The following is a 27646-nucleotide window of genomic DNA, read 5'->3' as shown; positions in this document are numbered from 1 at the left end:
TATACAGTTGATAAAAAAACCAAAAACACCAGAGTTTTGTTCCATACCTCATCATCTTCTGTATGTTGCTGTGAGTGAGTTCGTGATCTGTGAAAGCGTGGCTTGATATCCTGTTCACTGTCTGGGATTGTCTCGTCTTCTTCTACATCACCTTTCAGTAAAATTATGTCAATTTCTGAATACTTCATTCCATTCACTAAAACTGGGATTAACCTGTACAGGAGAGACAAAGGCTTGTTTAATTCACATCAAAACACAAGATTACTATGATATCATAATTATGCACGCCAGCATGACATTTATACAACTATATTGATTAAAGTGGCCATACGCATGAGGATTGGGTATTTATAAAACAATGTTATCGTGGTTTCATCCTTGTAAAATCAATGTAAACCAACATAGACCAAGTCTGTGTTTGTAACTCAATACACTGATAAAAGCTAAAAACACGAAAAAAGTTTGTTATTGTACATACAATAAAAAACAATTAACACATTTTGCAATCTTTTGCAATTTATTGAGTTACTAACACAGACTTGGTATATGTTGTTTCACATTGATTTTTCAAGTAGGCAGCCACGATAAAATAGTTTTATAAATGAAAAATACAAATTAAATATCCATTCCTCATCAATATGGTCACTTTTAAGTGTGTATTACATTTAGCAATTTAAAGGCCATTGGGAATCACTCTTGGTTGTTACAAGTGTTATCTTGTGTCACACTTACAAATCTTAAGGCCAGGGATTCAATCTTGGGTTGTTACATGTCCTATATCTTATCACTGCAGCCATAATGACTTAGCCAAGACCATTTGTTAGATTCTTCTTATCAAAAACTCTGCCAGACAACTTTTTTTTCACACCTAAATTTGAATCCTAATCCAAATTGAGCCTACAAAGCAAGACTGTAGCTTCAACACTACATGAAGTACAGCTAAAAGCACACACAATCATGCAAAGATAGCATTGTTTTCAGCTTGAAGGTTACTTCTGTATGCAAGAATCAATTTCGACACTTTCCCATATAAATATTCTTCAGGGAACACCAACAATTCAATTTTCTTTCTTGATATGCATTACACACAACCTCAACTGAATGAAACATTAAGATACAAAATATTTTTTCTTCGGAAATCTGGGTCCTGATTCTAGGGTACCTCAACTTGTACATACCTTGGTAAATGACCACTAAGGACCTCCTTACAGATGGGCTGCTCAGCAAGTGTCAGCCAGAATTCACACGCTTCTAGGGCAACTACGTCATCAGAGTCCTGCGTCCTTAACAACATGTACTATATAATGAAATGATAACACCAATGTATTACATTCAAAATTATCACAAGAGCCAATAAAAAAAAATCCACTGTTTTGTACTTTGAAGAGCAATTAATACTAGGTATACAAGGACACTCCTATAAATGTTAATCCTTTTGGTGAAACTTCATTTATCAATTTATTTTGGCTAAAAATTCAATATTCTACACTTATTGCCTGGCTATAAGGGTACTATGGCTATAAGGGTACTAGTAAACATCTAGTACCACAAGGGCTATTATATAGCAACTAGGGAATACATGTAGTTGCTACATAACAGCACGGGGGGAGGGGGTGGGGGTGTAATATGGCATCAGTTACTACCCAAATAAATCCACACAATAAATGTTATATAACACATCATTTTCTCAGGCACATACTCTTTCTGTACTGAAAAGCAAAACGCCACATTCCAGATAAGACTTCCCTGCTACACATTTATTGCCCTGGGGTGTAAATAAAGTGTGACTTGTATTTCCTCTTGTTTTTTTTTTTTTCAATCACATACCAACATACCATCATCATGATATTAGAATTTCATGATCTGTTTTCACTTACTTCAATTATATTTGCCATGTGGGGTATAAGTCGGTCCATCCGAACTTCCAACAACATCACTAATGCTCGGCATACATTTTTACGAACTTCAGCATCTTCATCAGATGCAAGCTCAAATAGATACTAAGTAAGTAAAAAAAAATAAATAAATAAAAAAAAAAAATTAGATTTTCTTTGTCATCACTTCTACATTTCCAGTTACACTGATTTAAAAGCTACACTTGATTACGATGGGGACTACTTCCATCACGTTCTGTAACATGGACATCACAAGATGGCACCACTGCAACTGGGTGAGTGTATGCAGTCTGCATACTAATAAAGGTATACATACCTCCCGGGATTAACCGGTGGCAGTAACATGCAAATTTGATAATATAACAACCAGAATTAGATTTGACGTTCGCAGTAACTGAAGTCCGAAAGGTTACATTTTAATGCGTTTCTGACAGTCTTAATTTCAATCTTGAGGTATAGTGTATGGCTGTAATACAATATCATCCAATTGGACAAAATGTGACCAGACACGGCCTCATTTATTGGTTACCATGGCAACACAAGCACTTTAGAGCGTCATTTGATGAAAAGAGAAACTGGTGAGGAAAGCCTGCCTTTATTCAAGTCATTAGGTATATCATGGTGCATGTGACGTCAGGCCAGTGACTAGAATGATAATGTAGAGAGATGCTGACTACTCTAGCCTAGGCTTCAGATAAACAGCTTTTGATATAATCAATGGAGACTTCCTGAACAGAATAGTAATAAGCTTTTTACGATAAATACTGACACTTCTACGAAGTGTCAAAGTTAGTTATAATACATGTTCAGTACTAGTACACTAGGCATTCCATATATGAACAGGGTATATATTCTCCAGTATTGAAATGAACCTTTCTCTGTCTCTACTTAGTTTGATTTGCACTCTATTGAAATGAGCCTCTCTCTCTTACTAGTAACTACATGCTGTTTTTTTGTGTAATAATCAAAGGAACCTATCACAGTTTGACTTTGTACTATGTCGAAGTGAATGTTTCTCGACTACTGGGTAGCTTTGTAACAGATTGCCATCAACCTCTCTATGACAGGATGGTGGTGTACTGTATTGCAACGACTCTCTCTCTATTACACTATGTACAGTTTTGTACTGAATTGAAAATCTGTGTGAATGACTCAACTTTTTTGATCATCAACTCACCTCCATAAAACTGTCTATATTCACCATGAGTGCCTGGGTTCTACTAATGATGAACTGATTGACACAGGCTATTGCATGTGATCTGTTGGTAGGAAAACGTAACAATAACATATCTTACATGAAATCAACAAACACTAACAACTAGTACACAGATTGGCTAGTTTCAATATCTAATTATGCAAAGATATGGATGAAGGAAAATGAAAGATTCAGCTAAAAAAATACATGGAAGTAACATCAATATACAGAAAAATGATTACCACCATTGTAATAATAATCATAGAAACAATGGTAACTGCTTCTTGCAAACAACACGTTTCACTAAAGAGTAATCTTGTTCAACGTCATATTTGATATATTTGTGCTACTGGCACCATTTACTATTATCATTCCTTTCACAAATTGTGACAAGACAAAATCAAGTTTATCTCCTCTTGATATAGTCTCTAAACATACACTACTAATGGTCTACTACTATAATAATAATAATAATAATAATAATAATCTTTATTGTCCATTTGTTAAAAACATATGGAAAATTTCCTTAAGGCATGAAGAAGAGTCTATGTCAAGAGTTGTAGAAAGTTAAAGAGTCGTAGTGGAACATTGCAAACCTACCTTATTTTGGGGCTAGAATGTCTAAAGAATTGAAGAAATTTAGGAATCATAACATTGAGGGGTCTATTCAGGGCTTCACTGTCTAACACTTCTGCTGAATCTTCACATATCTTCTGAAGTGCTCCAAATGCACCCTGCATCAAATACAGACACATAGAATTGGTTAGAACACATATACTTCACTGTGTACATTAACATACACGTATAAACAAGTGTTCTTCATCCTTTAGCAACAGTAATCTTGAATGATGATATTATAATACAACTTAACATGAAGAGAAATGGGTGATCCCAAAGTTCATGTGTACACATGTTTGTAAGTGTTAAACATTGTCAGAGCATGTTCCAATGTTGAAGACATGCATAAGTTAATCATTATGCAAATTGCTGGTATCAATATAAAATGTATAAGCAAATCAGCCATCAAATATAGGAATGATTATATCACACAAAGTGAACTGTGTACACATCATAATACAATCAATGGGTAACACTGAAGTAAAGCATTTTCTGTGTTACACTCCTTTATAGCATTCATATCAAGTGTAAAAGTATACTGTTTCAATTGGTTTATATTATATATACAAGCCTAGCAATGGCCTTTCTAATGTGGTCAATTAGCAAATGAAACAGTACTTTTACCCTTGATATGGATGCTATAAATGATTGTGGTACATACAGAAAACACTTTACTTTGGTGTTATGGGTTGTACATGTATGTAAGTACACAGAAATATACAAAAGACTACAGTATACCACAAATTAAAGTGTGTACATGTACAATGTACGTATATCATGGTATATGCATAGAAATATACACTTGTTTAACACAAAATATGGAAATACAGAAATGGTTTTATCCCCAAAACATAACTGCAAAAATCATGGTACACGCATAAAATATGGAAACACAAAAATAGCATCGCATGAAAGAGGCTGCATATCTACACTGTATTAATACACATCAAAACATGGCATATTTAGAAATAGTTAATCCAATAAAATAAAATATGAACTATGTCTACATATCAAGGTATTTGCACTAAATATGGAAATATACAAATTGTTTCCACGCAAACTGAAAAATGTATTCATGTTGTACATGAAACTTTTGCTTGGTACAAAATGCAGGTTAGGACAAGAACAGACAAAACCAGGTCACGCCAGAATTTTTTTTATTGAGATTTAGATTTGAATTCTCGTTTACAAATGTTTGAACAGCCTATGTACCACACAAAAGTAAACTGTGTACACTACAACATCCTGATATATGGAGATGATCATAGTAACTGTAATGTATCGTATATAGGGACTACATAAAGATTAGATACAAGGTGATACACAAATGATATATCACCCAAAAATTGACTTCTAGTATGTACTACTACCAGACACAAGGGGGGGGGAAAAATGATCATGTTGAGATTTGTACAGATTGGATTCAATCCGTTATAACTCTATCAACCTGGTTCTTAGTCTCGGTTACCCAGACTTTCACCACTGAGGGCTCTGCCTACGAGACCACCCCAAACAAGAGCCAGAGCCCCCAGCAGCAAGAGTCTGGGTAACTGAGACTACCTGGTTGATAAATACAATAAATATTTCTTGTAACTGCAATAAATACAACATCTGTTCATAATTCTTGCAAGATAGTAATGTGACATACAAGTTCTAATTATCATACTGTGAGAGACATACAAATTACAAACAGTATTTATTACTATGTAAAGGGTTGGTAAACACCATCAAAGTTGTGTCAATTTTTCACCTGGAATACCAAAAGGGAAAGTAATGTCATTTATGTAATCACATCCTATGCTTGGTTATGTATGCAGACAAGGCTTTCAATCAGTTATAACACATGGTCAAGTGGCAATATTTTATTGCATTTCATTAGTATTGTGACAGGGACGGATGGACATATGGATGGGCAGGGGGGGGGGGGGCATATTCATATGAATTCAGATTTCATGTCATTTCTTTTTAATACAGATCCATACATGTGGTAGTGACACTTTTATAACAAGGCCGTCTTTTTTGTTATTCAAAGACAGTGTTGATGTCACAAATTCAAGTAAAAGCCTGTTTCTACAAAATTCTGCTAATATTACCAGGGTCATATGACGTCTATCTGGACATTTTGGGTGAACTATGGCTAGTCGCATTGATTGATGTGTCAATGTCTATTATACCTACCTTAACTCATCCTATCAACCACTTACATATATTCTAGAAAGCATTAGTTTCTCTCCTGAGATTGGCTTAGTTTGTACATTTTAGCATTTTTTGTAGATAAGTAGAAAGTCACAGCAAGGCAATCAGAGAAGGAAACATAAGCCCCCCCCCCCCACCCCCCATGTATGAACTGAATATGGACAGAGCACAAACACTGGTGATTAATTATCTCATGTTGGATTCCTCACCACGGTGCTAAGTAGACTTCCCTTCTTAGATTGCTCTAGTTAAGGTCATCAGATAACTTGTCAGTTCATCTGATTATTATTCTGAAATCGACATACACTGGGAAATGAACATGATGTGAAATCTACGAGATGCCGTGTCAAGCCTATGATTAATGCAGTAACAGTGCAGTATACCAAATCCCACCTGATTCCTACATACACTATTTTTGTAATCCAGCGGCATTACCTATAAACATTTAATGCTATCGATCTTTTTACACGGTTTTATTTACAGTACACCCTACATAAAATCTCCCTTCCTATCTCGCAAATAAACCTATGCAACATTTCAATTATTGATATTTCAGCACCTCCGCTACATTCATTTCCCTGACACAGCATTACAAATTTCTCTCCCTTGAAATCAATCACCTTCACTATAAATCAAAAATTCGTCTTTTAAAACCCAGAGTCAATTTTTTTTTTCTTCGATTTAGTCATAAAGAAATCCGCAGATGTTGACATTTACCTCCATTATAAATACATGTTTCTTACAGACATTTCTATTTTCTGTAAATATCACCATTTCACATTTGAAATATTTCCATATAGAAGAATTCATATAGGCAATTTATTCTGATAATCCCACGCAATTCCATCTTTGACATGAAAACACTAATTGACTTATTACCAAGAACTGGAAAAAAATATTACTCTACTTACAACAATTAATTAGTTTTATGCAATGTACTGTATGATCATATGCAACTGTGTCAAAGGTATAATTTGAAAGTACATGTATGCAGATATAAATTTGTCCTGTTCTGTTTCGGCTGACTTTTACATGCAACACAAACTAGACAATCTACAAAATGACTACATTAATTTGACTCTACTAAGAAGTTAAATTGATAACTGTCCAATATCACAATTTGCACACGGTCATATTCCTCAGTCTGCAATGAACAACACTACAATTAAACATCTCCAGCTGAATTGAATTGACCTCTGACCTCCTGTAATTACCTCTGACCTCTTATAACTGGTAATTAGCGTAGCTTATACAATGTCTTCAATCACAATGATGGATTCTGTGCATTCATAATATGTATGTATTAGCTCGATAACTAAGTGTCCACATCTCTGGGGAAATCGGTCTTTTTTTCTAGACCCTGGCTTGTCTTTTATTCCACTTAACAGCTTTGAAATTTTACGGGATAGAATTATGTATGTAGATGATGATGGATGATAGGTTTGTTTCTTCTTTCTAGAGACAGGCTGCAGTGTAGCATAGCATATTTATGAGTATAAACTACTGTTTCTGGGTCGACAGTACAATCATGATCTGAGCGAGTTAGACCATGCAATGCCAGATGCTATACATGACACTGACAGAGAGAGAGGTGAAGTCATTGATTAAAGGCATCATAATGGGAGTAAAACCTTACAACACATTAATAAAGACATCACATCCATATACATAGGATTGTAATAATCTGTGGGTCTCATTTTGGCTTTACAGCTTTGTATTACTTCACACAGCAATGAGAAATGTACAATGCGTTTACAAATAAATTGAGAACCCTGCTACAGGTACATAGTACGAGAGAGGGGAATAACGTAAAAATGGCATTGTTTCCAGTGTTTTTGAACTTTTTGCTAGGGGCAATATTGTCATTTTATCAGGGTTCCCTAGCAGTGTTTTTGTTCAGGAGGGTAAGTAGATAAAATCCAACCCGAGTTCCTCAGTCATTTTAACGGGGTTACCCTGCAAAGCTACAGTACAATGCAAGGGAAACTATGCCAGTTTTACTTCAGGTTTTACCCTGTCTGACACCAAGGTTCAAAAACCTTAACAAATAAACACTGGTTTCCCAACACCATAATTTTGAAAAGACTGTTGGGCAAATGACTCAAACCCATAATCTCTATTTGTAAGGAGTAGCAATGTAACTTTTTTTTTTTTTACAGCACTGTTGATTGTTTCTGAATTTCAGTCATCACTTCTCATCATTCCACAGCAACACAGATGCTTTTTGTAACTCATTATACAAACATGGTATTTGAATTGAAGCATGAGGTAGATCTGATTCCCTGTATATCTATCAATTATAATCTCTACAATCTGCTTTAGTCAATCGTCTTTTAATACGTTCTTGTTTATGTTGAGAATGTCAACACAACTCAAGCATGAACAATAATTGCATATACTTTTACGAGACACAATCATAATTGAAGATGTTTTGGAGCAGAAGAATACACCAATCAAGAGATGTGATCAGAAGAAATGATAGTCTCTACTTCCTTGGAAGTAGGGAATCATGGACTCAGTGATAGGAAAGAAATCACAGAACACAATGTAATTAGGACTTGATTGAAATCACATCAAATAGACATAAACACACAATCTATGATAAAGTGTACTTGTGATAGGAATAGCCAGTGCAATCATTGGACTTTCAAAATTGGTTCCTGATTCACGTTACTACTCTAAAATGGCTAAAGTCATTCTAATTAGAATTTCGGTTTTAATAAAATGAAAGAAGGTTGTGTTGAACACTGACATCTACAAGCCTTCAATCCAAGACATACATGTACATGTAGTGGAAAAGTTATTCTGCAAATCTGAATGTGTCACAAGATACAAAATTTCATAATTTATTGACCAACTTGCTATTTGACCTTGAATATGAAGATCAAAGTCAAAGGTCAAGATATGAAAAAGAAAGCTGGCCTTTGGGTATAGACATTTAAATGGAGTCTTTCTTTATTCAACTTCTTGAGTTAACATAGAAACAAAAGTTTTGGTCATTTCACTCTGAAAATGTTTGTCAACGTCAAAGTCTCATTAGAAAGCTCTTTTGGACATATAATCGGATTACTTGCATTTTTCATCCACACACCATAAGCAATGTCCCTATAAAATTTGAATAAATCGATACACCAGTTTGTCACTGTAACTTAATCACTGCACATTCATGCACGCACACACACACACACACACGTACACACACACATGCACGCACACACACACACACACACACACACACACACACACACACACACACACACAAAACTTGATGTCTATAGCATGCTGAACCTCAGTTCAGTTGTGTTAACAAAACCAAAATACACCTGCCCAACAAATATGCATCGTCCCAATTTTGTTTGAATCATTATTTCCCCCACAGATAGATGCAAGTGTGGGCTAGTTGACGACTACAAATCTACAACTCACAGGCTTCTCTGCAGACAACTGTCTCCGATACAGTGTAGGAAGTCTCCTAGACGTGTTACAGATTTACCACATACTTGAATTCAAATACCATGTAATAAGATAGAAACTGTTATGAAAACAGTATTCAAATGTGTTGCCCTTTACAGTCACATATCTCTATTTTTGGAGTAATATCGAGGCAAAATACTGAGTACACAGTACACAAATAAGTGATCCCCAGGAGAGTGTAAAATACATATGAAGTTGTTACACAAACAGCTGTTGTGTCATGAAAACTGAGTGACAGCTAGACTTAAAGCAACCAGAAGCCTATCAACACAACTAAGAAAAAACGGCAAAGAAAAAATGTCTGAAAACTGACCACGACAATGCAACAATCAGCATGATTTGTTATTGTGATTGTACTCTGTGATTGCTGAACATGTTAGTGATAGCAAAAAAATTTATTTTCAAAATTGTAGTAGTAAGGTAAAATCTCTTGCTATCCTAAGTTATATGTCGTAGTATCATTTTAATGTCATTTCAGTGTACATGGTAAGCGCTCTGCTAGTTGCTAGGCAACATGTTTTAGTTGCTAGGGATGAGGATATTTTAAGGTATCACAGCCATCAAGGTATAGCTAAACAGAGAGCATTGATCAGAACTCTATCATGTAACATATACATTTGAGATCAACACCAATCATTTGGCAAGTTGAGCACTTTACTGTTGATCATAGTCTAGAATTCTAAACTGGTACAGTATTACGTCTTAAAAACTTCATTACTAATACCAGTCTAGTCAAGACGGTTACAAAAGGTGTTAAATTGTGGTGCTCCCCTGTGGTGAAGAAGCGCAAAGGGCACATGTCCATGTAATCCATCACAAACTAACAGGTTTTTTTTACCTTTCTAACGTTTCTAGGACTGCACTGATCTGCAAATGTCCAACCAGGACTCCACCTCCAGTCTGTTTAAACTAAAATCATGTGAGGATGTGACGACATCAATCTGTTTACATGAACACGGTTCTTGACTAGACTGGTATTAGGATTGAAGTTTTAAAACATAATACTCTACAAGTTTAGAATTCTAGACTATATTGATGACAGGGTTGTGATTGAAAAGTGTATAACATCCATGTTGTGTTCAGCAGTAAAACTGTTGTTATCAATCGAGTAAAATGACAACCTAAACTTGCAAAATGATTGTAAATATCTGTGTCACATGTACTCTCTTGGTGAGCACAGCCTGTTTAGCTGTGGCTTGGTGGCCAACCTATCATGGGAAAAAGATGGACCAAACATAGTTTCTTGATATGACCATCCACCAAGAACCACAAAGTTTTGTCTGTCCAGTTGGTTCTAGAATAGGTCTCTGTGAAAGTGAGACGACATTTCATTTGCAATGACTGTTGAAGTGTATCCTTACCTCACAAATGTTATAATCTTCTGATTCCAGTAATTGACATAATCTTGGCAGAAGTTCTGGCCAGTTTTCAAGTCCACCTTTGGATGCCATTGTTGTGATCAATATACCAATGGTGGCTCGTATGAGAGGTGAAGGGTCGCCTATGCACTCTAGGCATTCTGTTTTTATGAAGTCTGTCACGTCCGATGGAAAGTTTGTAAAATGCGCTTTCACATTATTCTTCAAGATGAGACCGCTGAGTGACCTTGTTGTGTCATCTGAAATGTCAAAAAATGAAAATTGGGAATTATTTCATGATATGGGAAAGAGAAGTGAGAGAAAATAGAACAGAAGTGCACACAGATCAAATATTACAGTTCAATCAAAATAAAGACTTGTCATTATCCAACAACATATAACTTTGTATACATATACAGTCTTCATCTAAAAATAATGGCACAACCAGATATGTTTACATGACAAAATGGATATGTTGTTATATATACATCTTTTGCTAAAGTGTCCCAGGCATACAGGGTTAGAAGGTGGTGGTGGTGTACTACCATACAGACCACACTATTAGCCAGCTCTCATAGGGATGAACAACAAGGCAAATCTCACAGTCTAGTGGTGGTAGGCTGTTACTACATATGTGATGTATGTTTTCCTGCTGTTTCTGTCAGTGATAATACAGATGAAGAGCTTGGGACAGCTTTGGTAACATCTACAGTGTACATGCCATAACACTTTTCAAAATTGGGATATGAGTGATGTGTGTGGGGAGGGGGAGGGGGAGGGGAGGATGGCGAGGAGTTGGGGATGGCTGCTACTGATATATTTGGTGCTTGTGTATTTCCTGTTTGTATTTGTCATAGTAAAGAGAGCGTGCTCAGGACACACTGTAGTCACCAGCCAACACACCTTGCACTGGAAAATGTTCAAGGCAAGAGGCTCTGGTATCCACTACTTGTGTACTACAAAACAATCACCCTACCATTCTTTAGATGACAATGTAATTGTATTGTATTGTCCATGTAAATTATCTTGTGTCAGCTATTGTAATGTTATCTAACTTATTTCTATTTACTTCTATGTACATATTACTGACAGGTGTGGACACTGATAACCATATGCTAATTCTACAATACTATGTAATGAGTGAATGTCATGACATTACATGCAAGGACTTGTTGTGCTAGTAATAATAGCAGGACATGTTACATGCTATAAGTAGCATTTTTGTTCAAATTGAGCTCTTATGAATACATGGATCAAACAGTAGTTCCACTGAATCAAATATGTGGCATGATTTGAACAGTTCAAATAGGTCTTGAAAAATAAGCATACACATGTAAGTGCCTACCACCTGGACACTCTGCACGAATCAATGAACTATGACAACTCTTTCAATCTGTGAAATCAATCCATACATTTCACCATTTTGTAACCTGCACAGCCTACATCTGAGGCACCCACCACCTAGTACCTACATGTATCATTACCATGTAAATATTGAAACAGCCATTACAGGTGCCAAGTTTCAGCCAAGCAATAAGAAGACACTAGGCTACCAACTATTTACTTAAAGATCTGTCTATTTACATTATACAAAACTATCTCTACAGTGTCTGTGATAGTGTCTGCCATATCTATCACTTGCAAGCTTTCATTATCTGTTTTATTACACCAGACAACTACTGTGGATTTGAATAAACTGTTCCACCACACTGGTTCATTTTACAGTATTGTCTTCTGGATACAGCTGACTAATCATACATGTAGTTGTACTTTGTACAGCCACAACACCAAACAGTCCTGGATCTACTTTTAACCATTAACCAAACACTTTGTCAACTTCAACATTGTTCGTAACTATCTCTATCCCCACACATTCTAAATGTATGGCAGGGCTCCAATTTTTTCAATAGACATATATGTTTCAGTAGCAATACATGCAGTGGCCAGCTGTTGCCATCACATCACTTATTGAATCAGAAACAGACAGGACTTGATTACTCTATTATTGTTCATACAATAGGAAACTTGCAATCCAGACTGAGCATGCTCAGACGCAAGGGACTATGGGATTATTTGTGGTTATCGCAATATGTAAACTGGAGCTACCGATAAAATTAACCTCTTACAGTGGTCATGGTGACTATGAATTGATTATTTGTGGTTACAAACAATATAACAATATTGTTTACAATACTAATTGATTAGCATTTATTATCACATTTCCCATGATGCAACATTCAACATGGTAGGTTTGCAAGTTCCCAATTTCATGATCATAATTCTAAATTCAAACATACTGATGTACATAAACCCTTCAGGTATACTACTTACATGTACCTACATGTATACCAACAACCAACAAGCCTTAATACAAGATATGCCCCCCCCCCACCCCACCCCACCCCACTGGTTTCTTGTATGCCAAAAGGATTCTCCAAACTTAAGTTTGACCTTGAAAATGAAGACTAAGGTCAAAAGTTTGTCTGAATAGTAACCATACATGTACCTCTAACAAAGTGAGTGTTCACATTTGATTGGTATCTCTCGGAATAAACCTTTTATAAATTTATATAACAATTTACCATTTGACCCTGAAGATAGAGGTCAAGTTCAAAGCTTCCGTATCCAATTTGAAAGCTAAACTTAATAAATATGGGTGCAGACACTTGAAGGTGTCTACATTTGTAGATAAAAAAACTTCATAATTTATTGACAAATTTGTTATTTGACCTTGAAAATGGAGGTCAAGGCCAAAGGTCAAGGTATAAAAAGAAAGCTTACCTTTGATATAAGTATACACACTCATATGAAGTCTTTATGTATTCAACTTCAGTTATAGAAAGACATTTCAGTTGTTTTGACTTAGTCAAGGTCAAGGTCTCAGAAAGCTTACTAATGTCAATGTGGGGTAGACACTTGAATAGTATCCATACGGTATCATACTTGAGGAGAAATGAAGCAAAGTGTGCTCTTTTTTTATCACAAATATGGCTGCCATTTTGCTATACAGGTCATGGTCATGAAATTAAGTAACTTGCACGTGTCTCACATAGTCAAATTCAAATTTATAATCAAAAGTATGATCAAAAGTTTGACTAAATTACTCCAAATTTGGAAAATGACCTTTGCAAGAAGACTTTCACAGTCAAAGGTCAAGGTCTTAAAAGAAAGCTCATCTTTGATAAGGATGACATACATATGCCTGACATGGTACAAGGTACCAGGTTTGGTTGAAAGCAGTTGGTGCATGCCAGAGATACAGGGGTGAACGCACACATGCATGTAGATGGGTACACAGAACCCAAAATAATGACCTGGAAGGCTAATGGCCTCAGGGAAAACACATTCAGCACAGACTATTTCATTTCATGATATTACAAAAGGCTAGATTTTAGACTTGTGTACAACAGGAGTTTTCAGTAAACATGTCTAATTTAATATATGTGTAACATGTTGACCTTTTCCCTCCCTGTTCATTACACACATACACATAAATGCTACTATTGTTATCATTTCCATGCATTGTTGTTGTAGTTATATTACTGTGTTCCACGCCAAGAGATGTCCACCACCAGCTGGGACCTATATGCACATATAAATGTACTTTTCAATGTTTTGATACACGCAATCATACCATGGCTTCATTGTTTGCGATTTATAATGTGTATAATAACGACACATACAATGTACCATCAGCACATCATGTAAGGTGGCTCTGACAATATTACAATCCATACACACATGAAGGCAACTATATACAGTACATACGGACACACCAAATACAAAGACCTTACATGTACATACATGTGCATGGTTATATAAGTTCAATAAACTACAGTACAATAAATATGTACTGTTCCAAATCAGAGAACACAAGATGCATGTAAACTCTAGTATTACAAGTGAATGAACAACGATGGTATTTAAACTTCCACAATAGCTGACAAGTCCATTACAGGTTACCCTATTACCTACTACAGAAACTTTTATATGCGTACTGTTCAACCGTAACCATAATTTCTTGTCATTTCACATCTCCTGATGTGTCAAGTCTGAAAACATTTACCTCTTGTTCATAGTACATGTACATGATGTCATACACGAAGCTTGAATCACTATCGTTAGTTTACAAGCATGTTCACTGTTCTCCATCAGGGGTACCCATCTATTTGCAAGGGTCACCCCTCTATTTTCTGACATGCCACTCCTCTATTAAAGTACACATTCCCCTTCATTTGTTGTCATGGACGTCTCCTTTTCAATGTCTTTAGGAAACTGAACCAATTAATCTTGTTTTGCTCAACTTGTAGTTTATTGTGTACAAACAAATACCTCCCTGGTAGGCAGAGAATCAAAATCTGGACCAATTCCATGAAAAGAGTACATATTCAGTCAGTCTCCTTCACAATTGTATGGCCAAAACCCCCTTCACTTTACTGACCGATATTCATTGATTTTACATGACACGTGAAAGTGTACATAGAGAAGGAACACACACTTTGTATAAAGTCTCACAGACAGTTCTCTAACTTGCTTTATATCATAACAAAGACTATATTGATTATTTTCTATTTCTTTGACTACATTCCCACATCGGCATCACACTGTAGTGAAACCCATCGACAACATGTATATGGGTCTAAACATAAAAGACAACATATCTGACAATAAAGACAACGATATCCCAGTATCTAATGTCACTGAACTAATCAGACAAACAGAAATATTAATGTGTTGGTGTCTGGTATAAACACATCAATCATCTATTTCAAAATATATCTAGACACCACAATATCATTCAGCATAACACACAAATGTTTCATCAAATGGCTGTTAGTGTTATGTAGTTATTATTTACCCACTGGGACAATAACTAAAATACACCCTGGGATATCACATCTGATAAATGCATCTGATGATTACAGAGAATATTATTACTATTTTTATACTATTATGCATGTATGTGCTAAGCAGGTATGCAACAGACTATAAAATTTGCAAAGATATGTTCCATGTATTAGTATGTGCATACTTGATACATATGTATCTTTATCTCTCAAATAAATACTGCCCATAAATACTAACAGATGGCTACATTTCTATGGAAAAATTTTATATCTCTTATTTAAGTAGAGAAAAGAAGATATGATCTAGGTTCAGCATGAGATTCAGTGTGTGTGTGTGTGTGTGTGTGTGTGTGTGTGTGTGTGTGTGTGAGAGAGAGAGTGTGTGTGTGTGTGTGTGTGCATGTGCATGCACATGCATGCAAGCATGAATGTAATTATTTTTTGTATGTATGTGTTCTCCACCGATGAAAAAATTAAGGGAGTGACTAATTTGCATAAACATTAGCATACTAATTTGCATATATTTACATAAATTTGCAAGCAGTGTATAATACTAGCTACTCAAATGATCCAGCACTTTTAACTTTACTTGTAGAAATGTAATAGCAGGACCTGGGCTACTTATAGCCTGGCCACTTGTAGTTTTGTGGTAAAAAATTTACAAATATATCAAACTCAATAGGTATGTGACTATTTCTACAAATACAGACTGCTTTCAAAATTCTTCCTACTGAGATGATGGCAAAGACAGTTCAATCTTTCTGTTTCTAACTCCAGCCCAGAAATCCAAAGCCTTGGTGAAATCAAAGCAAAATCCTTAAATTTAAGTTTTTTTAAGATATTCAGAAGCAGGCATCGTGTCTGTCCTAAATCTCATGGAACGTTGACTCTTACTATGAACTCACGACAGTTCGTGACATCATTCGCCGCCCTATTGGAAAATGCATGTTTTTCAGTCACTCCACATTTCAAGATGTACGATGTCAACCTACAAAAACTAGAAGTGTTTTCGGAGTAAAACTGAAACTGAATATCACTACTTTATCCAAGGTATATTAGTCTGTTACACTCTATTGACGGTTCTTGGGAGTACAAATGGACATGTACTGTACCATGTCAATCACACTGCATATGCAGGTTTATCTTGCCGCTGTGCAATCCTGTCATTTTATTATTTTGAGTCACACCTTGTGTTAGGACTAAAACCAACTAATGAGTCATAATTAGCACCGGTTGTAGTTGTCGGACAAGTGTATGAAATTAAAATGTCCCTTTCATCATTTCAAAAGTAACACTGGTTAGCACGTGTAAGCGACCCACACAGTTCTAAACGACTGGTACATGTATGTAAATCTAAAGGGGCGGTAGCAGTTTTCATGAGGTGGTGACAAAATTTATGGGGTGGGCTGCCCCTTTAAAAGGGCCTGTGGAAAACACTGTCTGTCTGTATGTATGTATGTATGTATGTATGTATGTATGTATGTATGTATGTATGCATGCATTCATGTACATACGTATGTATGTAAGTATGTATGCATGCTAAAATGTGTGTATGTATAGTATGTGTATGCGTTTATGTAAATGGTACCTGATGTACATATACAGGTATCATGTACTCTATGGGATCTGATCATACACTTCATTGACATGCACAGTATTGCAAGATGATCAAACAGAAGCTTACAAAATGACTCAAAGAGACTCTAACTGAATGTTAACACGGTCGATTCAGATCTGACATTTTCCAAACATCTAGTAGTGACAACTGTCCTCTCCATAGCATTTGTTGGCAAAGGTTCACACACTATAATTCACTTTCAGCTTCCAGGATTTGGAAAATTATTTTCCAGAAATCCAATCATGCTATTTCCAGGAACACTTTGTTGAATATCTCATCATTATTACAAAGGGAGAGTTTATTTGTCAAAAAATGGTGTTTTTTTATTTATTTCCCCTTGATCATTTTCCAAAATTTTTTTTAGAGTAAATGTTTGTTCATAATTTTCATAATATTTGTATGAATTCCAGGACATGCAAGGACTTTTATGACCTGTAATCCCTCATCTCAGTAGTTTTATTGAGGACAATATTACAGATCAAATCTTCCTGTGTTATTCCTTCCTACCTTCACTGATATTCCCTTCAAAAATAAAATTATCACATAACCCCCCCCCCCCCCCCCCCCCCCATACACACAAAATGGAATAGTCACTATATCACTTGTGGGTAATTTCTTGAAATTGACTCTAATACTTCAGTGCAGTGTTACCCATGTATCAATAATCTACAAGCAATATGCACGAAAGCTATATTTCCCCATTACATTCACAGGACTGCTGACAGATCCCAATAAATTGCCATCAACATTTGCCTTCCAGCATCATTCATCACTGCTTAGCCTAGGCGCTACACAGTAGGCTTTGGATACCTGGCATGTTTAACGACTCTTTTCACTGTAGGAGTTAACTCATTCCTTACACTTGTACCTCATTTGCCCAGTGATCATTTTCCATTCCAATCTCTATTTTCAGCACTAGATGCAACGCATTACATTAGAAAAATAGTCTGGGAATGTGCTGTCAGTTGCCTATATATACAGCTGAGTAGAGGCTACAGGTGTGTTTTATTTCATGTTCGATAGAACAAAGACCTCTTCCGACTACTCTCAATTTCAAAATATAAGATCATCTTTCCAAAGATGTATGCAAAACTGGTTTCATATCGCATAAGTCTGATGAACAAAATTTCCCCTGTGGTATTACTGAATACTTTGTATTATGTTCTCATTTTGATATCGTTCTCGATCAATACATCTGTCTGAATTACTTTGTAGGAAAATTATGAATTCTAATTGGGATCCTTGTACAATACTGAAGGTCGTTTTGTCGACTGAGTGGCGGCCACTACTTCAGTTCCATCTTTTGCAACATAACACAATGAATACTCATTGCATATTAAATTTTCATGCTATGACTCATTCCTTCCTAGTGACTCTTCACAGACATTAATCAAGTCTCCGCATTACTTTCTGCATCCTCATGACAATGACAGCACTTGCAGGTTGCTTTCTCTACATAACCTCTCCTTCATTAGCATTCACAGCAGTTCCCCTCCTAACAGACATTTTAATTTCCTGTTAGTCTTTAGTCTTTTGCCATTCACATATCCCCAGCAATTATTTGAACACACATCAAAATAGAAAACAAATACACAGTGAATGTGTCAGATCGGAGTGTTAAAGCAAAAACTCAGCAGTTACTGAATGGCTCTCAGCAGACTACATTTTATATGCAATTATCGGCATATCTTGCAGGCCATCCAAACACTGATACTGTGATAGCTAGATTCCCTGATAGGCACACTTCCTGTATATGATTAATACAGATTCTATCATACATTTTGATGTTCAATCACCTCTTTAACATTTGATTGAAATTACACTTTTCACTTTGATTAGAATCTTATCAAATACAAAATGTACATCCATTTGTATTTTCTTTGGAAAGCTTAACACAATACTTTCCCCAATGACATTTATAAATGGCAAACATATTCATCTGGCATTTCATTTCTGATGGAAATAGGCAAACAAAAACATTTGGAGGTCAAAATATATATATTACACAGAAACTGCTGTATGTTCAGTAATTGCACATATATGAGGACAGCAAGTTAGTAAAAATCTACTTTTTGTTCCAAGTTTTGCCACATTTCTAACTGTTATTTCCAGAATTCCCAAAATTTACAAAAACCAGTGATGCATAAAAAGAAAGCTATCATCCTCTAATGTAGGATCAACGTACAAATGATATATTTGCAGGATCCACAACAGTATGATATATCTAAGCTATACGCAATTCAATCATACGGTGACTAGTTTTTACGATAGTTACTCATGTCTCGATTTTGTTTTCAATTTACAATTCTTGAACATTTCTACGATGAAAATACTGCCCTGCTGCACATTCGACATACTGACATTTGATAAGTCATCTTCATCCCAAGGGGCTGTGATTTCATATATTTCACATTTGCACTGCATTTTTATGCTTTCAGAATTACAAGTGAAAGTAATTTTCCACTTCGCTCTTCTGCCTGCAGTCTGCAACTTTCAGGAGTCTACTCAACGCCAGTAGGCAATTATAGTAGTTATATTATAGCATGTACCAGAATAACCTTGACATTTGAAAACCACATGACTACAGTGGTACAATTAGTGAGCATCTCTCTGAATGTGCTGTACTGTGTTGACCTTTCTAATCTTTCACCTTGAACACAGACTGACACCTACATCCAAATCTCATCACAAGTATAATCAATAAATCGGTGTGCCGTAATCTAGAATTCTACCAGAAACCCTTACAATTATAGTTTTCAACCACTTTTTCAATACATGGAACTCTCTTCTACCTGCACTATCAACACTATTATCAGATATTTAGGTGTTATTTGCCAATTTTTTTGTTTAGCCAAGGAAAATACAAGTGACGTAAGGGACCTTTGTCACTATGAGTCGCTAGATGAGTAGTGATGAAACCCTTAGGTCACAAGTACATTTTGACTGAATGAAAAAAACAAAACTCGGAGAATAACATAATTATACCATCGCCAGTTATATAAAAAAAACCAGCACCAATGCCATGTAGCACAAGTGTATTTTAGCTGTTGCTATGGGCATGATCTTGTTGCTAGGCATATTTGCATTCATATTTTGAATCTATATACACTTACCCATCCGTTATCTTTGTAATATGCATCATTTCACTGTCGCTAACGGCATGGTAATGGTTGCTAGGTTTAATTGTGTCATTATGAGTTTAACAAACACTGTCGAATAACACCTCCACAAACATCATCACCCCATTCGAACCCCATTCACCATGCAGTTTAAAAGATGGCAGTCTTTGACCAAAATTGACAATTTTAGATCTAATTTGCAAATTGTTGATGGGATCCATCATGTTATGAACAATTCTTAAATACATGTATAAACACCTGAAAAACATTCCAACCAAATTTCCACCCAATCTGCTCACATTTTTAGTCCTAATTTGCGCATCACTAACAGGATCATCATGTCATTAATAATTCTTAATCTAATCATCCCTAAGAATGTTAACAACAAATTTCAGACGATTTGCCCAGTACTTTTTGAGTTTATGTTTTTTGACCAAAATCACACATCAGTGTTAAGTCATTTTGATTTGAACAATTTAACAACTACACACCCAAAGGTAATAAACCCACCGAATATCATGGCAATCGGTAAGCGGTTTCTGACTTTAAGTTACATACATACACACACGCACGCACACGCGCACACACACACATGCCATAAGCATGACTGAACTTTAGTGTTCACTTGTGCTAAAAATCGGGGCAAGTAATGGCAATTTTGAATGTTTTGACTCATATTTTGAACACAGCAGAACCAGTGATGTAGATAGATGCACATTGATGCGACCTATGGTGCACGTTGTCAAGACATAAAACCAGGGTATAAATCCCATATTTCTTGGTTCAACTTGGCTTGTGCCTGGTTTAATGTAACGTATGCTTGTAACACAAATGACTGATGTTCTAGTGTATAAGACTAACTTTGACTATCTACCACTAAATACAGTCTTCTTACAAGTTCACTTGAAATCTTCAAATCAAAATATTTGGTATTCATTGATCAGTCACCTACATTTGTACATGCCCTTACAACAGAAGTACAGAATGACTGTGAACCACTCTTCTATTTTGTTCAAGTGAAATGAAACTAGTTCACTTGGCATATCAGGAAGTACCACCGTCTAAGCAATAATGTGGTTTGATAACATCTCATTACAAATTTCTCACAAGAAATCATTTCAATTATTGCTTATACGATCTCAGGGCTGAAAGGCAGAGAAAATTGGATGGGAGTGGTGTCAAAAGCACTGCTTATAAATGAAAAGTTACATAGAAATCCTTACTTCTGGCAGTCTACATATAATGCATCACATCAACTGAACTAGTGGGGGAAGGGGGTATCCATAGTTATAATTATAATTGCAGTTTCTACTTTCAAAAATTTGGGTGTGTTGTATGACATGTTCGAATTTGTAGTTCCTACATCATACAAGCATTATAATCACAGACATATTCAGAGTCTTGATGAACTGACTTGTGTATGTTCTCTTCAACAAACTGTTAGCAAACAACCATGACATACGAAGCATTAAAAAAATAGAAATGCCAAAGACTTTGTCATGTTACACACAACATGGCGGCTGAATTGTCCTCAACAGAATTGTCATCAGTATTGAATAAATCAATGCTGTTTACAAAATGTCTTGATATCCAATACATTGGTCGACTGCCTTGAATACTAACTACACCATGTATTTCTAGTTATTACAACCATTACCATATTCTGACCATATTTTACCAAATCATACCAAATTTGTAATATCCCATTTCCATAGAAAACATGAAAAATGAAGACTTTTTTGCTAAATCCAACATAATTTATGATATACACAATACAGAGTTTCTTTGCGTGTACGGCTATTGAAATAAAGCATCAGTGATACAAAAAAATGACGACTATGTCAATTTACAAGTTCAAAGAAGCAATTACACAGACTGCCACTTTCTTTGAAAATAAAATTCCTTTAATTCATATTTTCTACTCTAATGGCCCACTCTGTCGCTAAAATGAGATTCTGCTTGTTCACGGCAGACGGTATATATTATTTGATTACCTTTTTCAAAGCAGTCCACTGCACCGAAGTGAAAACAAATCATAATAGCCTTTGAATCTATGCAAAATCAATAAACCAAGAACGTGCCAGGCATTACCAATCCATTCAACATTGAGAAATCTCCAGTTATGTCACAAACGACTTGAAAAATATTGACTAGCTCGAGGTCGTGCCTATTTGCACTAGGCAAGTATAAAGATATCAGACTTCAAATTTTTATTCTACTCCAAGCAGACATTTCTGAATACCTGTAGGCACACTGCAAAGTAAAATACTCAGTTTTCGAATTAAAATTTACAAATTCCTAAAGATGTCCATTTTAATAGTGCTGGCATCACAATTTCATCTCGTTCGGAGAGCGTGTCATATTTCCATTGGGTCTGCACTGTAAGCTTATGGAATGATTTTTATTAAATGTCAAATTTGACAAATTACATCCTGATATCAGGTTTGATATATATGTATGTCCGATGATAAAAGAAAATGATAACAATTCAACATCCTTCTCCAATTACCATATCCAACGATTAACTCCCCAAAATCTGAATAATTCTATAAAACCAAAATTATGTCTTCATGTATCTAGCCTAAAATTTGTAAAAAAATCTACAGTATTTTAAGATTTTCATTAGAACTCAAATAAAGGTGAAGACACATTAAAATTAGCCATGGAAACCTCTGCATGGACTTACCTCGGTACACCCAAATCTTAATAGCCCTACATGCATAGCAAATAGCATACATTAGAGTTTCAAACTATTCTGCCAAAGGAAATATTTTGTCACCTGTCCAACTTTGCTGCCAACTGGTTCCTAATCAAATCACTGCATTTAATAATCAAGGTGTCAAGTTGCTGGTAGAGGAAGAAGGAAAATGATTTTTGCCAATGAAAAATGAATTAAAAATCTGATACCGTCTGTGATATTTGGAAGATGTGCCCAACAATAACAAACACATGGGGATAGTGTTTCCTGACCTATGACCCCATCAAACAACCAATAGTACAGAAGTGCTGAAATCAGAACTTGTCAACCTGAAGTGTAACATTCTAATTTCAGAATGAAAATAACACATACATATTCAAATTGGCAGTCTTTATGTTTTCAAATCAAACCATATATGGATCATGCTAGAATTTTAGCATTACTTCACCTCTCGACACCTAATTCTAACTGTAAACTTGACCTGTAAATTCAAGTCATGGAGCTGACATTTATTCAGAGTTCAAATTTTCTCAGTGATTCACACTGTGCCCTATATCTCACACTATCCTGCAGAAGATACAATAATTTCTTTCCTGATGAACAATCATTTACTACCACTCCACGAATGACAAAGTATTGTGAGATTAACATAAATACATGTACATAAAAGATACATTTGAACAAGAATACTTGTAATTTTTCTCTTTTATAGATGAAAAGGCACATTTGGTTTACCATGTGTATGTAACTGTTCAGATAAACGAGAAGATATGACACATTTCCAGGACAAGAAATTGTTTCGTTTCTGTAACCAGGCAGTCCTGTTTTACTCGTATTCTGTAAAATTGCAAAACCACAACAATTTATCATCTTACAATTTACAATCATGTACAAAGGACCGATTTTTCAGTGAGAGGCAGACGGTCCAAAAATCAGTTAGAGCAGTTTGTATGTTGCATTTAACGTACCAAGTTGATATACAGTACTGTGTGATCCCAATGTCTGATACCCAGCTAACCATGACTTATTCGGCCAATTGTATGAAATTTCATTTTTTCAAAATATCAACAAGAGTTTTCCATTTCAGAGAATGGTTCCTTCAACAATTCAACAAGAAGATGTCAACATTAGCTTCTGTGGACCTTGTTCACAGCTACTGTGGGGGGTTGACCTAATCAATCACAAAAAGGCCAGTTATCCCCCAAGGGGTATTCTGATTCTCTGAATTCCATCATAACCTTTTTTTTCTCCAAAATCTTCTAAATCGTAAATGCATTCAAGTATGGCCACTGAGCACCAAATCCTTCTTAATGACTGGGATGACATTCAAATGTCAGATAGGCAGGTCACACCATATCACTACTCTCAGGAGAGCTTGAAGCTCCTACAACACAGTGGTTATCAAACACAATATCACAACAATACGCACGTTCAGCTAACAACTTCAATGTTTCATAACAATGCCCAAACGCTGTTTAATATTCAACTTATAAACTTGCAAGGTTACACTATGTGAACATCTCACAATAAAAGGGGGAGTCCGGACACTTCTTTACTGTGATAGATATAACATTCACTCCTCTAACAATGTTGCATGACAAGCATGTACAATTCATTAATTTGATTTTGCCCCCCCAAAAAGCATTTCTGTACATTAGATAATTTATGATTGAGATGGCCATCTTGCACTGAAAGCAAATCTTACATTTTCCGAAACTGACAGGTACACTTTGGCAGTAAACGGCCATGAAGGACATTTGCCCTTTTACAATGAAGACTGAAAGTCTTGAAATGGATGCAGATATGTACAGTACAGGACAACGCCATTCCTGCTTCTTCTATCCAATGTACCTACCCAAATGTTTCACTCTCTGTTGCATAATTGAGACCTTCAAGCTTCTGAGTCACCCTATTTATTATATTCACGTCTCCATGGTAACCAAGTTATACAGGGAAATAAACAGCTGTTTTCACTGTCCCTGTCTCATTAATTTATCCCCAGGATGTGTTGTCCTTTTCCCCCACACAGTCAGCTATGGAAATTGATTTGCCTCATGAGTATTATGCAAGCAGCAAATTAACATAACGAAGGTGATGCGACTTGTCAAATGGAATAGCTAAAACAGCAGCATATCTATTCAGCTAATTAACATATTCTGAATCAATTTCATTGTCCGTAATACTAGTAGTACAGGTCACTTCCTGAAATGACTACTTCACATTCTTCAATTTCAGTAAACAGCTAATCAGTATGCATCATTTCCTTTTTGAAATCTAGATAACTATCATTTTCATAAGCTCTTCACAGTATTCTGCTTGGTTCTAAGTGAGTTCTAATTGTTGCTTGACATCCATTTCAATAGTCACATTTCTCAAAAGTGTTAAAAGAAATATTGCTAGTTGGTTTCAATGGCAACACACCAAGCACCTTTAATAATCTTCTGATCACTCAATACAAGGAAGTACTTCAGTGCCAACATGAATATACTAGTATGTAACACAGTGACACCGAACTCTAGCTCATAACATGTCTCCTGTCGATAATTTTTTTTTTCAGTTCAGACAGGAACTACTGAAATCTACATCACAAACACTGAAATCACCACACACACTGCATGAACATAGTTTGAATGAATACACCTTTTGATGTACCTCTCTAGACAACTTTTGACAACCCTGCACAACAAACATATGTTTGTCAAACACTGCACACAATGTACTGAAAGGATTCTGAGAAATCGACACAAAACATAACCACCAACAGAGTTTGCCACAGCCTGACCTCTAAACCCACAGCTAATAATGAAATATGTCAACCTTTCCTGTGTTTACATTTCTACACCTGGTCTATTGCAATTAAATCTTAGTATAATTTTCCTTAGCCAAGTTCAAATGTCAAAATTTACATGAATTACATTATGAAAAATTACATATATTTGCTCAGTCTTTTCGTCAAAAATCAACTTCCACATCCTCCTCACAGTACAAAATACACAAATTCCCAAAAAAGAAACACAACATCATGATAGCCAGAGGTTTTAATTAAAATGCTACCCCCCCCCCCCCTTGCTTCCCCCTCACCTCAAGTCCAAAGACACAGTACACACCAAACAGCTGACACATGACACTGTCATCAGATGATTCTACAACATTCGTAGTACTATTACTACTATTTCAATTCAATCATTACCATTAGCCATCTAGTGCCAATTAACTCAATAACAAGAACCAGGGTCACTGCATCTTGTAAACAAACCAATGTGTTCAGAAAATCATAGATATGTTTATCTTATCCCCTGACTGTTAAATGCAAATTGTTCTTTCAATTGCTGACAACTAGTGAATGGTGGGGTTATAAGTGTTAAAGTAAAATCTTGAGAACATAATTTAACTTAAACTGATTTATATGACAGTGACAAAGTACATGGATGTATACACCACCAGATGTACCATCTCAGAGTAGCTGCTCAAAAATGTAAAACTCTTCAAATTCAATATCCCTAGTGTAGCGTAAGTGACAGTGACACACACATGTACAACTCCTGTCAATTCTTCCTTCATCACTCGAATTCTAGTAAAATTAATAAAACGTTTTTACTGAGAGCCACAAATACTTGATTAGAATTTAGAGTTGTTGAATTATGGGAAGTTTATGAAAATTTATCCAAGGACATCAATAAATATTGATCGCGACGTCACCAGTTCTTCTTTACACTACAGTTTTGTATTCAAGTACCCAAGGTTGATTATTTCTGAAACTTCGTGTTTCAAAATATTTTGTTTTCATTTTTAACGTTCTCCTTATCACTTTAGACGCTAATAAAACACAACGAGCACAAGGCCAGCCGGTCGCCGGCATGGGTTATATAGATGTCAATATGAACACAAATATATGCCGACTGAACAATCAGCTGCGACAGACAATGCATATATCGCAGCAGAGCAGTCTTTCGAAAAACGCAGCACATACGAGATTGATGCCTGGTGGCATTTTTACCTTCTGATTTCAGTTTCGTCAAGACGAAGATCAAGTAGCTGTTAAAGTCGGGAAATTGATTCAACGCTTCCAATTTCTGAAAAGAGCATAAGTTAAGGTGAAACAATGCGAACTATCACATAAATGACTTCAACGACTGTATTTTCAGTTTGAAATTTGAACATCACGCAGCACGTGCAGAATGAATCAGTCGCTAGGTATAACGGCATCTAAAAAGATCTCCTACTAAATAATCTTTAAAATTCTTTCATACAATAAACATGTAAAGGATACTTGTTGGACAGCCCTCTGTGTCTCCGTGTCAGGACTCTGCGATTCCTTCAGAAGCTGCAGAATTTGTTCTAATCCCTCCTGTTGGGGTTGCCACGCCATCTTGTCTCACCTCACTGTACTGTGTTCGGTATATTCCGATGTTTTCCGACAATGGCCGAAGTGAATGACAAGGAAATATTACGAACTGTCGATATCTAGTAAAGTGAACGCACGAATAACTTCCTACTTTGGCAACGATATTTTAGGTGACTTTGCAAAAATTTCCTGTATACTCTTGTGGTTTAAAACGAGACTAAAAAATTACTCGATTTTTGGATGTCGATACTTCCGGCTACTTACTGATGACATAATATACACC

At 35.8% G+C, this 27646-nt stretch overlaps 1 protein-coding gene across 4 annotated transcripts in view; it reads right to left on the bottom strand.

The window, feature by feature from the left end:
* LOC144436658 (transportin-1-like) overlaps window positions 1–27408 on the bottom strand; it is a 40692-nt gene extending 13284 nt beyond the window's left edge. For all 4 annotated transcript variants that reach the window (XM_078125499.1, XM_078125501.1, XM_078125500.1 and 1 more), the window contains exons 1-8: window positions 27289–27408; window positions 27016–27091; window positions 10740–10996; window positions 3691–3824; window positions 3073–3154; window positions 1878–2000; window positions 1179–1297; window positions 48–213 (exon numbers count right to left, since the gene is read on the bottom strand). In XM_078125499.1, coding sequence (XP_077981625.1) covers window positions 48–213; window positions 1179–1297; window positions 1878–2000; window positions 3073–3154; window positions 3691–3824; window positions 10740–10996; window positions 27016–27091; window positions 27289–27387 — 1056 coding nt within the window. In that variant the 5' untranslated portion in view covers window positions 27388–27408. The remainder of the gene's footprint in view (window positions 1–47; window positions 214–1178; window positions 1298–1877; window positions 2001–3072; window positions 3155–3690; window positions 3825–10739; window positions 10997–27015; window positions 27092–27288) is intronic.
* Between the last annotated feature and the right edge of the window lie 238 nt (window positions 27409–27646).

The sequence above is a fragment of the Glandiceps talaboti genome, chromosome 6 (assembly GCF_964340395.1).
Source record: "Glandiceps talaboti chromosome 6, keGlaTala1.1, whole genome shotgun sequence".
Lineage (NCBI taxonomy): Eukaryota > Metazoa > Hemichordata > Enteropneusta > Spengelidae > Glandiceps > Glandiceps talaboti.
Note: the sequence above shows the minus strand (reverse complement) of the source record. Positions and strands in the feature narration are given on the sequence as shown.